General features: G+C 36.0%; 1 protein-coding gene across 4 annotated transcripts in view; it reads right to left on the reverse strand.

Moving 5' to 3' along the window:
- LRCH2 (leucine rich repeats and calponin homology domain containing 2) overlaps nucleotides 1–15,731 on the reverse strand; it is a 40,909-nt gene that overhangs the window by 18,408 nt on the left and 6,770 nt on the right. For all 4 annotated transcript variants that reach the window (XR_008840539.1, XM_056491799.1, XM_056491800.1 and 1 more), the window contains exons 2-11: nucleotides 8,978–9,122; nucleotides 6,770–6,896; nucleotides 5,870–5,975; nucleotides 5,633–5,769; nucleotides 5,274–5,407; nucleotides 5,061–5,148; nucleotides 4,656–4,767; nucleotides 4,253–4,350; nucleotides 4,061–4,128; nucleotides 3,724–3,828 (exon numbers count right to left, since the gene is read on the reverse strand). Coding sequence is in view for 3 of the 4 variants with exons in the window: in XM_056491799.1 (XP_056347774.1) it covers nucleotides 3,724–3,828; nucleotides 4,061–4,128; nucleotides 4,253–4,350; nucleotides 4,656–4,767; nucleotides 5,061–5,148; nucleotides 5,274–5,407; nucleotides 5,633–5,769; nucleotides 5,870–5,975; nucleotides 6,770–6,896; nucleotides 8,978–9,122 (1,120 nt within the window). In the remaining variant the exon portion in view is untranslated. The remainder of the gene's footprint in view (nucleotides 1–3,723; nucleotides 3,829–4,060; nucleotides 4,129–4,252; nucleotides 4,351–4,655; nucleotides 4,768–5,060; nucleotides 5,149–5,273; nucleotides 5,408–5,632; nucleotides 5,770–5,869; nucleotides 5,976–6,769; nucleotides 6,897–8,977; nucleotides 9,123–15,731) is intronic.

Below are 15,731 nucleotides of genomic sequence, written 5' to 3' on the forward strand. Positions count from 1 at the left end.
AAAAAAAAAACAAAAAACAAAAAAACCAAAAAAACCCAGTAATTTTTAAAAGTTCCTGTTTAAAAACTGAAGAATATTGATGGAGAAGTAACAGCAAGTTCAGTATCTGACATGTTGCAAGCCCTGTTACAGACATCTTAATTTCCTGTGGAATAATGAACTTGAAAGCTTTTAACTAAAGAAAATAGTGAAGAAAATGAATCCAAATTTACTAAATTGCAGACAATTGGCAAAATAATATATTCAGCTGGAAGGGGGTCAGGGGAATCACTGCAGGTGTGTAATTACTGTCTTCCAGGAAATACAATGCAAAGCAGCATATGTAAGATGAAAGTAGAAGCAATTCAAGTTCAGAAGTTACACTCAAATGTGGTGTTGATAAACCAACAATTTCAGCAACTGTTGCTATTTATTCTACCACTCATTAAATCCAAACCTTTTATTGTTCAGGTCAATTATTGGGCCAAATACTGATAACCTGAGTGATTCATGAACTAAGAACTTGCATAGGACACCTATGCTAGAACTGCAATTAATTTCACACTTATGATTCTTACAAATCATACCAATTCTGCTGTTACAGAGGTAGCACACAAACTAATCATCTGAAAAGGTTTCTAAAACTCACACAATTTTTAAAATCTATATTACTCAACACCACATATTTATATATTCTACTTCTATATTATGCAAGCACAGCATATACTCAAGTAGTGGATTTGTTAGCTAATTTGAGATTTTTTTGGTTAGCGTACTAATTAAGTCGTGGGTTTGGCATTAGCTAAATTTTTAATTTTTTAATGTGTGTTTCACAAAACCACAAACTTCTTTATTAATATAATAATGTGTCAATATAAAAATCAAACCTTAATTAGTCTTTATTAGGTCCAAAAGAGGCTGCCCAGATTTTAATAAAAAACTACTTTAAAAAAATTATAGCAACTACTACAACTCCAAAGTGCTTGAACAGATGAGAGAAAAAGTCAATGGCAAGATCAACAATGATACTGGAAAATATTTTCTCAAGTTTCAGAATTTAAAGAGTGGAATCTCTTCTCAGCCACTTACACTTTCAGATTTTGTACAAACATAGCAATGATTAACAGACACAAATGAAGTGAACAATGGCAGTGTTATTAAAAGATTTGCTATCTTCAAGTTTACACAAGCAAGTACTACCTTCAATCCCTAAAGTGCAAAAAGATACTAGAAATCCTTTGCAGTGAGACAAAGATGATTTATTTTCAACTCATTCCAGAGCAGCCCTCTGACTTCATATCTGGCTCTGCTTAATGAATGAAGCTGTGCTCTTTTGGATTTAGACAGTTTTAGGAAATCACTGCTGCCAGGTAAGAACCCAGATTTAATCTTGATGCAAATTCAAACAGGCTCATTAGGAGCCAATGAAAATTATTTAATCTAAACTACCCTACTGTCTTTTGAAAAAGACAAGGAGTATATAGACTAAGTTACAGAGCTTCAATTTATAAGGCAACAAGGTATGAAATCACTTCATTCAATACCTACATGTTTGAGTATAGTCTACATTATACTCCAATTTTATGTTACTGGTGAGGTTTGCATATTACAAATACTTCCACCATGGGTCAAATGCAAAACAAATTATCTCTGGTCATGCTAACTTGAAAATGATCACTTTAAAACCAAAGTATCAAACAAACAACACAAAAACACCAAACAAAACCCCAAAAAACTAAAAGCACCACTTTGCCTGAGGTACTATATCTGAGGTTGTATACTTAAAGAAAAATAAAAGCTTTCAGGTTTGGACTCAAAGTATCCTTTGGAGAATTGCCTAATTAAATATTAATATTTCATCCTAAAGAAAAAAGAATATATTGCAAACTGTTTGTGATTACAAAACATCTTAGGCTAACTCAGCCAATCCCTTTAACTCAGTTTTTGTTCAAGAAATGGCCAAGAGCATTTCTTTTGTCCACATTTTAACTCTTTATACCTTGATGCACGTCCTGCCGCCCTGGTCCTCTGGAAGAGCTTTTCACTGAATGAAGTTCTATAGCTTAGTGGCCTTCGTCTGTATTCACATTTCATGCACACCAAAGCCAAAGACGGAAGGAGGAAGCAGGATAGGTTGATGGGAGAGGACAGGGAGGTCATTAGCATAGCAAGCAAAAGGAAAGAAGACTGCATAATATTACAAAAACATACACTGAACAAACAGAAACGTGATTAGTAAAGGATTATTTTGTGATGCTTAACTTCCCTGAGGATTCTGTTCACTGACTGACCATATTTTCCATAAATAAGCAAGAAATATCTTCACTAAATACTAAATAATATTCTTATTGCTGGTTAAAAATCTTCATGGGCTCAAAATCAGGGCTAAATTTTCCATTAGAGGAGATTTTGAGCTCACATACCTAAAGATACATAAGAAAACTTCAAAATATGAATACTAAACTAAGAAGTGAAACTTAAGAACTATTAAGATTGCACATCTGCATAAGTCAAGACAAAGCAGAACAATTAGCAAGACCACCGCATTAAGGCACAACATATGACAGGTAAAATTCAAGCTGCAGTACTTCAGAAGAAGAGTGGCTTGGCATTTCAGATTATTAGCAACTGGGAAATACGTAATCAAACAACAGACTCATTCAACACCAATAACCATCATAAAAAAAAAAAGTTATATAAGAAAAATACCCTCATTCTCTCTTCCTTAATAGGAGAAAATTACACATTCTTGGCCTTATTTGCAGATACTGTGAATACACTAGCACTAAGATTTCATTCTTATTTTTCTCCTCCTTTGAACAACACCCAATTCTTGAATGCAGGGCTTGGATTTCTAAGCAAAACCTATTTTATCTTTCACATATGCACACTACTGTTACTATATTTACCTAATATAATTTGCTGATGACATGTTAAGACCCTGCAATTCATAGTATTGGGATCTCAGTTTCTTTGAGGGCTTCATGTGTATTTCAACCATCTTAAAAGCAAAGCAGCAGAGTCTCATAATTACACAGGGACTTGAAAGAAAAGAAAATAGTATTTAAGTTGGTATGAACTTATATCCATTACTGTGGGATACTGAATGAGTGTTATGAACTATTTTAGTTAATGAACTACTATTAAATATAACTTCCACCTCTCAGAGTAGCTTACTCTCCAAGTACCTTACAGCATTTGCATGCTTGGTAAAGGAACAGTACAAAAACTGTTCCTATGCCAGTCTGGCCATTTCCATGTGACTCCAACTATTCCTTCCTGTTCTTCATTTTACATAGTTGCTAATTTGTTTTATTATATTCCTTTAATCTGCTGCTTGTTTGATGGCTCCTTTTCAAGAATTGCTCTGTTGAGATGCCCACAATGAAGCAGAGAAAGGCAGGTGGTTGAAACTATTTATTTTCATACACAGATATTGTCATTTGACAGGATAATGTAATGTTAAAACAAACTTCCCTTTCAGTCCAGAAGATATTGACAGAAGAAAGTATCACCTAAATTAGCTTGTATTGGAATAAAAATAACCAGTCACAAACAAACTGTACGGAGGTTGTGTAATTCAGACAAGAAACAGTACAGGTATCTTGACAGAATCTGTCACTTCACTCTTTGGCAGCTGGACAAAACTGTTCTCAAAATAAGGTGTCAAAAGCTTTTGGATGTAAGAGAGGTTAAAGAATAAATTAATTGTAACAGAAGTTATTTTAACTAATATTGTTATACCTGTGTTTTTGTTCTTGCTGCAACAACTGAGCTGCTATTTTTCTCAAGTCAGTCACTTCTTTGAGTTCATCGTCATCTTCAGCCAGCAGTTGCTCTTTCTGAAGTCTGAAAAATTAAACATTTGTGACCTGCCTGACTTCAGTGAAGCAAGACACAGAAATGGCTCATTATGGCAGTAACTAAGCAGTGCATCCTGTAAGCTTATTCTCTGTCCAAGAGGAACACGCTGTTCAATATGAAACTTCTTTCCTCCATATGCAAGGAGCTTAAAAAAACCCCACTATGACCTCTGCCACTATTAGTTAAACCTACTCAAAAATGATGAAGAAGATTTTACCTTTTTTCATCTCCCCAGTCCTCATTTTGTTCTATTTTCTGGGATTTCTCAGGATGTTTTCCCCTTTCCTTCAAAAAAATGGAAAAAAAAAGGTTAGAATTGAATTAAGGGGTGAAAAAAAAGGAAAAAAAAAAAAAAAAAAAAAAAAAATCAAGGCTACTGAACACTTTCTCTTTTGCCAGTCTCTGGTACCTTGACATAGGAGAGCAGGGGCCCAATCTGTGCATCTCCCTGCTCAGGAAGAGCTCCCTCCTCTGTGTTGGGATCAATGTAGTCAAACGCCTCCTGGTCTAGGGAGGATTTATGAAGAACAGGAAAGATATTAAAACAGCTCTCTTGACCAAATGTTATTCTTGAGAGAAATAAGTACTTACGTAAAACGCCCAATAAAGATAACAATAGAAATTGTGCCTTCTTAAGAAATAATCTTTTTTTCCCCTTTCTCTCAAGCCTTTTCTGCTTGTGATTATAACACTGTTTTCTGAACTGATGAAAATGCAATACCAACACATGATCCTGTAATTTTGTACTATTTTCTTACATTAGATTACCTAAGCAAAGTATCTTAAAATGACAAATGCACAACTGGTACTACCTTTCTGTGGATCGAGTTTACTTCCCATTACGTGATTGTCATTCCTTAATGTCTGTTCCCTTGTTGACTCTGATACCTGGGAGTGAAGGCTGATTGTATCATCATCAGATGGCTGCAAAGAAACTCGTATTTAGTACAGAACTGATATGGAAATAGTATTTCTATATGATTTCTTATATTCCCATCATATCATACTAATTAGAATCAACCTTAACCAGAAAAGTTAAAGAAATACATAAATAATTTGTGTCTGATAGGGCAGTCTAAGAGTTTAAACTCAACTGCACACATACTGAAAGAATATTAAATGCAACTTACTGAGGTATTTCTCAAATTATATAAAATACAAAGGAAGATGTTCTAAAAAATCAGAAATTACAAATTCAACAGTGAAAAAATACTCACTTCAGTAGTGGACAACCTTTTATCCCCATTATCACTTCCAATGCCAGAGTCTGGTCCATGGTTTTTATTGGGATAAAAGTCCTCCATGCTACATTAAGAAAAACACACAAAAAAACCGCACAAGAATGAAAGAAACGGTAGTTTTACCTTCCATAAGAAAATAAACATCCTTTGCAAAATATGTTCTCTATACTCAAAAACTCCACTACTCACCTGTCTGTGAGTGGCTGGGAGGGGATTCGTTTACCTAATGATGGAAGATCTAAAGAATCCGGTTTTTTATCTATTCTGAGGCACGCCTGAATACTGAGGAATTTAAATATATGTACTTTGCCCTTTAAACATATCTGTAGGGAAACACAGGAACAAAAAGAATCTTAATTACACAGCAATGTCTGCTGAGAATACACCCCAAGAAATACCTGCTGCACTGCATTCACAGCCATAACATCCCAAAAAGAGAAATACATAAAATACAGCTAAAAGAAAAGAAAACTTGATTGGTATAACTTAGAACAGCTTCCTCTAAGATCCTAATGTGAATTTCTGTACTTGTGTGCTTTAATACTAACCTGTGCTGGTGGTATCTGCATTGGATTGTTATCCAAAACTATAACTTGTAAGTGACGTAACTTTCTGTAACAAATGGGAATTTCTGTAATTTTATTACAAGAAAAATCCAGCTTTACCAAGGGAAGATCTCCTAATTCTGCATTCAGGAAAAAAGCAAACAAAAAAAGAGAATCAGTTATCTTCTTAACACTTTACCTAATTTGCCTACATCAATAGAAAGAAGATGAGTAGCTCACCATCTGGCAACATATGGAGATTATTTCTTCTTATGTTCAATTCTCTAAGTGACTGCAATTTTCCTATTTGCTGGGGAAGAACTTGAAGTTCATTACAGCTAATATCCTAAGAAAGATATAATTAATAAATCAACTGAACATCTTAAATGAAATTACACAGAGGAATACTGTGATCAGAACTATCATAAAGCATACTATTAAAAGAAAAGAAATTCAACTATCTTAGGTTTTCCTTGGAGAAGAAACACCATACATATCTTGCTGGTTTTTAAAGTATTTAGTGATTCCAGAAATTCTATTCAAGAAGTTAAATCAATGAATACTGTAGCCTAGGAATCAGGAGTTCCTGGTGTATCTCCCAGATCTGTCAAAAACTTCTTGTGCTATTGCTGGCAATTGACTGGCATGCTGCTTCTCTTCTAAAAATTCTTTTTCCTCAATAAACCTTGAACCAACTCATAAAACTAAGAAAGACAGCAATAAACAGCAATGTACAGACAGGAATAGCAGGCTCACCAGCTTTTTGGATACAAGCACTAGAGGGTGACAAAGTTGCATCAAGTGAACACAGACTACAGCTATTTCTGACACTAATTAAAAATTCATTTATGTAGACCAGAGTGATTGAACAATCAACTAGAGTCTTTCTAGCCTACTTATGTTCTAAACAGGTATATATAGGTACTGGAGTGAAACTCTCTCTACTATGTCCTTAATCATCATCAAGCATGCATTGTGGGTTTGACAATCTTGAAAAATAAACCAAAAATATCAAACAAACACAGAAATATAATTTAAATTTTGTATTTCTATATTTTAAAGACTATTAATGATTTATTATACTAAATTTATATAGTGCTTGTAAGTGTACATACTACAAAGATTCACAGTTGAACTTACCAACTCCATTAGATCTCTCAACTTTCCAATTTCTTCTGGAATGGAGACCAGCTTGTTATTACTGACAACCAGAACTTTCAGTGGAAGATCAAACAGGTATTTTGGCAATGTTGACAAAAGATTTCGACTTGAAAGCAAGAAAAAGGGACAAGCACAGCTGGGTTATAGTATCTTTTTTATGAATACTGTACAACTTTTCTCCCATCCCAGATGACTTTCTCCACCTATTACAATTTCGTCTACAATGTCTGTCATAAATTCCTTGTCAGATACAGCCTGTTTCAGGTAGTGAATTTAAGATTCCCATTTCACAGGACAGCATCTAATACTAAAATGTACAGAGAAATCTGTTAAAAGAAATAATGTTTCTTTTGTTTTTGTTTGCTTTGATCCTACTGGTAGAAGGACCTTCAGAAGCACCATCTGATCTGAGAGTCTGCCAAGCCAGAACTTTATATAGGGCCATTGCTTCTCATGCAATGTTTCTGTGTCCCTCCTGAGCCATCACAAAAAGCCCTAAACATTTAACTATTTTGCTGAGCAACAGGCTAGAAAGTAAGCCTTAATTAAAATGTAGTTCTTCTGTGTACATAATTTTTCAGGTGTATCCATGTATATCTGCTTTGTAGACATAAAATACAGTTATTTGATTTAAATCTATATTGAAAAAATTACTCAGGTTGATGGATTTCCACTGCCAGAAACACATAAAATGTTTCTAATAAGGTATATTTTAAAAAGTCATTGGAAAACAAGCTTGTTCAGACGTGATATGAAAGCAATACCTTTCATTTATAAAGTAAAAAAAAAAACCAAAAATCAGTAATTGCTGTTGATTTAGGCAGAGCTAGCTCCATTTCTGATAAAAAAAATCACTTTTAAGTGCTGACACTTGGGCTCATACTATATTAAGAAAAATACCAGAAGTTTTAGTGCTTTATTGATATGTATTCAGAGTACTGTTTTCATAACCTAAAAATTTTAGGTTCTTTTTAATGTTTTCTCCATTATTACAGTTTATAGAACTGCAACATTACACCATAAAATGAACAGAAATTTCTAACAGTACCTATAAAAAAAGCAATGTATTCTTTCTATTAAATTCTAAATGAATAATACAGATAATGCATACCTATATAAATAAATTAAGTCTCTTTTTATGCTGCATTTCAGGCAGATATACCAGGCTTTTCTGGTTGAAGACATGAGAAGCAAAAATATAATATGCAAGTAAACTTATTTTGAACTGACTATAAAAATGTGGCAATGAAGCATTCATGTTGCTTACATAGATTTCCTCTGTTTTTTTCAGGTTTGGGGTTTTAAGGAGCTGCCTGCTCTACTATGATACACACAATATGTTTCTTCCACCATCTGAAGCCCAAATTAGAATGTGAGAGTATGTGGTTTTCTCTTGCAACAAAGCACCTGAGCTAGGAGGGCAGGATTTTAACCTGTTCTCCAATGCTACAGCCCACACATTCCTGCACTGCAAAATCAGCCCTTGGACAGATGCACAAAAATGAGGACAAAGCAGAGTTTGGCAAAGGGTCATCAGGAGAACTGACTCTAGAAGGAAGAGTTATAACTACACAGCATTTCTGTTTGAAGACATGTATTCAGCACCTCAAACACCGTCAAAAGAGAAATGGGCTGCTGCTGAAGAAAGGCCGTATTTCTTTCAGAAAATACTGCAGTTTTGCATCTCATTAATCCTCTTTAAAATTGTGACAGAGCACAATACTTATGAATTAGTACTATAAGAACTGATATTTGCCAATTTTGAGACACAGCAGGTTTTGGGGATTTAAATAGCTCTTAACTGAGAAAACCGTTTTGGATTTGATGCAGTCAGTACCAGAAATAAGGAGTATTGTGAAAAACAGGGTCAGGAGAGTTTTCTAGATTCCCTCTCCTTCCACAGCTCATATCCATCTTCTGTTCTAGTGAGAAAATTCAACCATATGTTTTCCAAGTTTAAAAAGAGCAGTACAGTAGTGATGTAAATAATGCAAAATGAGCAGGACTTTCTGGCCAGAGTAATTTAGCCTTTTGATAGCAGCAAATTTTTATAGCTGCAGTTTCTGAACACTGTCTGTCTACATAACATCAGAACCAAAGAAAACTGCAAAAACCTGATAAAGCAAAACACTAACTCTCTATGGAGATACATTATATAAAGACCAAAAACCAACGACCATTACTCACCTAATGTTAAGGTAGGTAAGCATTTGTAGGTTTTTAATAGATTCTGGAATGGATTTGATGCAGTTGTGATACAAATTTAAAGTTTCCAGAGGTGCAAACAGCCAGACATCAGGAGGAATTTCCGTAAATCTGTTCTTTGAAAGATCTAGAAGCAAATAGAAAAAAAAAAATCCTTTTTTAGTCAAGACTTTCCCTGCAGTAAGAGAAAAGTACCCACTGTTATTCTTGTCATGCTCCTAAAAATTTAGGTGTTGCTAGAAGTGCAAAATAATTCAGTTTTACCAGATGCTACCGCATATAATTAATACATAAAAATGTCTTAAAATACTAAGAGATTATTGTTCAATATGCAATTACAACAGAAAGTACAAGAGTGACAGGAATTAAAAAATATGTTTCCTACTACATAGTTACGGTTACAATGACACTGAATATCAATTATGATTGTCCCTCCTCTATCAAGTCTTTGTTCTGTGCAATTCTTGGGTTTCTTCCCCTCTACCTCTAGGTACAACAGTAAATCAAGGTACAAACCCAATGTTATTTCTCCTCTTTGACAGATACATTAGAATCCAATGTCATTGTACAATGCATCTGCAATGCTAAAGCCTTACACAGTAACTCCATTCTCCAGTTACACATTTGTAACTTAACTAAAAAAAGGATAAAGTTGCAAAAAGCAATGCCACAGGTATTTATCTATAAAAGTCAAGATGCAATCTAGCATGGCCTAAAAGCAGAAACAGAAGACATCTTTGACAATGGAAACACAAATCTTGAGCTAGAGTTATTCTGACAATGCATGACTGCATTATGCAAATCTGCATGCAGGAGTTATGACAAAATGGAGCATTACCAAAATGCACAGCACCTCTGACTATATGAAACCTGGAAAAGAACCAGAAAATAGAAATGAAATGTGACCTGAGAATTTTGGAAATTAACAACTAAACTACCAAAAGTTGTGCCATCAAATGTCTATCAAACTACCTTCAAAGGAAGAGATATTTACTTGAGAACAACTGCCTAGTCTTCTGAAAGGAACTCTGGCTGCCAACCCAAGACATTTCAAAAGGATGTGGTTTCTCAGAAATGCTGAACAAACTCTTTTAAAAGAGAAGTAATACAGATCCCTTGCTATTTCAGGCTTTAGTTCTCAATTTTTAACACTCACATGGAATAACTGTTTCTGCTTAGCTCCCATCGCATTATCACTGGAACAAACAGTTCTGTAAAATGTCTAGAAAAAGGCTGGAAAATTAGCTCCAAGTCATTGTCAGGTTCAAAGACAGCTCAAAAACCTGAAGTTTAACTGGCAAACCAGCTGCGAGCAGCATTTCTCAGGGCCAACAGTGGAGCCAGTATTGCTTAGCTTCTTCACCACTATCCTGGCAAACAGCACAGAATGTGCCTTCAGGAAGTGCACACCAGCACCCAGCTGGAGGAATAGGATGAGAGCCAGGCCCTCACCTGGCAGATCCCTGTCCAGCATGAGCTGAAGGACAGAAGGATGGAGGAAAGCTGGGCAGAGAACACCCTGTGATGCTGCCATACAACCCGCTGAATGCAGGACACCAGGGTGCTGAGCAGAGGGAATGGCCTCCACAGTGCTCTGCAGGTGACCAGCAAAAAAAACAGACTGATACAACGAAACACCATCTTCCTGTGGAGTTATTTTTGGCAGTACCCTTAACTTTACTTCTTGAAGTCTAGAATATGTGAAATTTTGTGTGCTATCTGGCTGTTATTCCATTATTTCTAAAAAAAACATTCTCCAGCTTAAGTATCGCAAACTCCTCCTATCAATCGGGTATCCACTGCTGATGCAGAATTCTGCAGACTACCTGCAAGAGGCAGAAAAATACATTCCTAGGTTGAAGGAGTGGCATTCCTAATGAACTGTGAGAAAAATGGAATAAAGTTAACTAAAACTGAATATCTCACCAAAACCTAAAAAGCTTATTAAAAAAGTTAGCATGCTTCAGAAAGTTTTCGCAACCAGTGAAGTTCATTTTCTGTTTCCCACTACACCAGTTTTCAAAATATTACAGAAAAATGACAGCTTTCAGATGAAAGTTTTCTACAAAACCCTTCTTAAATGCTCTCTTCATCTAATGTTCAGCAGTGCAACGCCTGCATGCAGAAAAAATGCCCACAGTTTTATTGCTGGTCCAGTTCTACAAGCTCTATCACATGCTTGGATACAACCCCATTCTGAAAAAGACCCCCCAGCTTTAAACCTCTTCCTGATCTGGTTTTATCAGCAGCTGGAAAGGTGACTGAAGGCTGGTATAAAGATCTAGTCAACAAAACAAATGACAAAATCCCACCCTACAGCCGCTGGTCCCAGGAACAGCACTGTAGGTTAGACCTGAATGAGAAGGCTCAAGGGCACCATGAAAATTTTGCTGCTGTATTTGCTTCCAGCCACACCTCAACCACACATCTTGGAAAGTTTAAGGTTAAAAAAACAGCTGTGCTATTTCTTCTGTAGAAATAAAATCTAGAGGCAAGCCAGACAACAAGCAGAGGATGCATCAACCCTCTGCCCTGGACGAATGGACCAGGGGTGTAAAACTCCACATGGAACATAAACCAGCTGTGGTTTCCAGCCTGGCCTGGCACAAATCACATCAGCACAGTCTGGCTGGAGCCCCTCAGGGTGCCCTCATACAGAACTCATACAGCTGCACATCAAAATACATACCAAGGTCACTTTATTTGTGTATCACTGTAAAAAACACTTCTCTGGAGACAATGCCTGTGAAGACACTGCAGGGCAAGGATTACACCTTTTTATTATGAAAGCCAGAAATCCTATCAAAATAGGAAATGACACCCACTATCTCTCAACAGTAAAATAAAAAAGATAAATAAAGAGGTAGGAGATAGCAAAACTTCTTTTCCAAGCAATTTTTCATTCCATCATTGCAAAACAGCATTAGAATAGCTCCAGGGGTTGGTTCAGATTTTTATGGAGAGAAAGATCAGAGTATCTATAGTTTTCCATAATATTCTCATACTGAATGTACTTGCAGCTTTTTAAAATCAAGCAAACTATTTTTATCCAAACTAAGAATGATTTCTACTCCAAAACATTTTTATAACAAGCAAGAAGTTTATGAGATAGTATTGCCTATTATGGTAAATAAAATGTAGATGTGAAACTTGCATAATTTAGGTACTTTTTGAAGACTAATGATACAACAGATGACCAAGAAAATACAGTCTGAAAAAAGGAATAGAGCACTCCTCCATAAACAAGACAGCTTCTATCTCACTTGAAATGAAAGCAGGCTGCTGGCACTTGAGAATGGCTTTGTAAGGGTTAATAGACTGGAGAAGCAAGGAAAGCTGCTAAATGCAGAACCACAGATGATTTAGGTTGACAACTCCTCTAGAAGTGAGAATATAGGAATCCTTTCCTTAACCAGTTCAGACTGGAAAACTCTCAGTGGGAGTGTTATGTGAGGACTAAACAGAAGACATTATCCATGCCTGCTCATGAATCACAGGGTATTTCAATACACCATATCAGCAGGAACAATGAAAGTGAGAAGTATACCATTGCTAAGGTTAAATTTGAAAGAGGAACTAGAAAAATATGAAGAAGTCAGTTGCCTTTTAGTTTTTTTGACAGAAAAAGTAAAGTATTTACTGTAAGACAGTGATTAAAAAAACTATATAGAAAGATCAAATGGAAAGAATTTTAGGAAAGCAGTCTGGAAAGGAAGCTATAAGAAGTAAGAAGTTATACAGGATAAATTTAAACCATGATTAAGAGGAAAAACAAAAAGCTCAAACTGTCAGATTATAGCAGTGTGCAGCCAGGTATTTAAGTAGTATTAACATATTTGCCTTGGTTTTGGACTTTTCCCTAAGCAACACTGCTTCCCATCAGGAACATGATGATACAACAGACTGGCCTTTTATGTAAAGCAGCACAATAATTTTATATTCACATATTACATACACTACATGTTGAACTTGAAATACAAGGCTCAGCTAGGAAATATACACTGAACCTCATCTTGATATTATACTTTTCATAAAAATACATTGCTGATCCAGGATATTGGTGTTAGGCTTTTGTTTGCTCCAAAATGGTATTAAGAAACTAGATCATAAAAACCCCACATAATCCAGACCTGCTCTCCTAACTCATCACAGATAAATTTTCCTAGCCAGCTTTTCTAGAGATGCTTTAGCCTAAGCCAACCAGAGACTAAGAACAGTAGTAGCTGTAAAATTAGTCCTACAGAAGACAACAGATGCTTAAAAACAAGTGTTCAGACCTGATTCCAAAGATACTCTTTTAGCCAATCTAAACATAAATCTGAGATCACCACACAGAACATGGGTAAAACTCATTTGTCTGTCAGGTGCAAGATGATTCTGGAGAAGCAAAAAGTAGCTCAAACACTACACATGGTATCTCCAGGAAGGACAAGCTGTCAATGTCCACAAACCACTGACTGAAGAAAGTTATATTACATAAACAATGAAATTGGTTTGTTCATGCTAAGTGCAATTTCTGTGGTTAGTCACAGCAGACACATCTCTTCCTGCTCTGATTAGTTTCTCAACAAATTGGAGAACGAGCCTCAGGAGGAAGGAACTCAAAAGCTTCCCAAGCTCACCTCAAATGGGATGTCCCTCTAGCATTTCCCTCAAACTCTACAAATCCACTTGTAGTTTTGCAGTTCCAATCTTAATGCATGAGTTGTGTTGTTAAACACAGAAATGTTTTAAAATATTTCCTTCAAAGGAAAAACAAACCTGGATAATTAAATAATAAATATCACAATTATTCAGACTTACTTATGTTGCAAAATGAAGTACTGAACAATTAAAATACATCCAGATGTAGAATGATTTCTCATACTGATATAAACAGCAACCATTTCAGTTGCAAAGGAGACAAACAATTTTGAACTCACTGTCAGAGAACATTCAAGAATTACAGCACCATAAATCCATGTAACTGTGAATTTCACATACAAACCAACATTTGCTCTCCAGCATGAAGAGCAATAATGAAGGACAACACAGAACAAATTGAGCACCCATCAGCTCTCCTGCACAGTCAGGAAGCTGAGAATACCTGACAAAACCCTTCAGCTCTCAGGAAACTAAACTGACCACAAATTGTCAATGAAGGCTATGTACATTTGAAGTCTGTTCTTAAAAGCTTATGTAGCAATTATTTAACTTGATTTTTATCTATTGTGTATACTCAAGTCAAGTAGAAGCAGTCTGCCTTCTGTTTAAAATAAAAAACACTCTCAGGTCTAGAGGTGACTACAAGAAGTTTTTACTTTTTTTCAGCTGGGCTTTTTACAGCATGGAATAGCTTCTGGTTTTGTGAAAAGATATTACAAACAGATATCAATATGGTATTTGGATTCTAAATCCAACAACTGAAGATATAGGAAATACCTGCTTTATGGTTATCCCCACTCCTAAGTTTAGTTACAGACTTGATCTGCAATTAAAAGGAGAAACAAAGAAACTACACAACCACATAATTGAGGTTTCTCATCAAGTACAGAGGAAAGGTTGCACAGGCAACCAGAAACTCCATTTGACAGTTTCTGAGTTCTTGGTTTTTCATACTTCTCAGCACTTCTGAAGAAAAACAAAATCCTTTTTAAAAATACACTTATACTATTTTACAGACTTCAATAAAACATCCTGTCAGACTGAACCATAGCTCTTCCACATGAAATAAATGTTTCTGTAACTGGAACAGACCAATGGTTGTCTCTCACACTTCTGCTACCAGGGAGAAAAAACTGAGATCCAGCACACTGGCTCTGAAATCAAAGCAGCCTTAAGGAACCCACTATTCCAGCCCACTCTCACTAAGCCCAGTCTCCCAGTCTACACTTGGTGCACCTACACTGAACGTGTCTAGATTGGCAGTTTGATTCAAGCAATTCTTGTTTTTCATGTAAGCTGCCTCTGCTCAACACATGTTGGTTCAAGTATTTGAGGCTTTTCCTGAAATCTCTACTAGTAGAAAACTAAGCCAGAAGCTCTGATCTAAAGGCTGGAACAACAGGGGGACATGCTGGTGCTGATCTGCTGCACAGCAATGCCAGTGCTGTCCTTACAAATGAGATTTGTTACTTGAGTTACAACAAGCCAATAATTACACACTTGACAGAGGCACTGATTATTTTTTTCAGAGTTGTGCAAGCCTGGGTGCTATGGGATATTCTGCAAGTCAAGCACCCCAATTATCAAAACTTACTATTGATACATTTTACCAAAGAAAGAAATTAGTGTTCATTTGCTACAAGTTACATAGTTCTCTTAAAAATCATTATTCCATCTTATATCAGCTAATGACCTCTCCTGCTTCTCCCGCTAATTAGTCCGTGTGCCCAGTCTCTCTTTGTTTGGGTCAGTGGGTTTCTTGGGCTGGTGGTCCATCAGTCACTGTTGTGATCTCCCCCTGCCAGAATTATCTTTTATCCTCTCAGAACTGATTCAGCAGAGATGCTGAGTTGGCTTTACAGACTTCATTCTTATCTCAGGAGTTCTGGCAACTGTCCTTGTGGCCCATAAATTCTGCACTCCCTGTGCCCACTATAATTGTTAATCCTTCTTCCCAAGCCTTGTTAACCACCCCCCACATCTGAGATCACTGAAGCCTGTCAAGCTCTAAATCTTCACAAGGCAATTTTTAAGACAGTTTGTTGGGGGATTTTTTGGCTTTTTTTTTTTTTTTTTTTTTTTTTTAAACACC

This window comes from Oenanthe melanoleuca, chromosome 4A (genome assembly GCF_029582105.1).
Source record: "Oenanthe melanoleuca isolate GR-GAL-2019-014 chromosome 4A, OMel1.0, whole genome shotgun sequence".
Lineage (NCBI taxonomy): Eukaryota > Metazoa > Chordata > Aves > Passeriformes > Muscicapidae > Oenanthe > Oenanthe melanoleuca.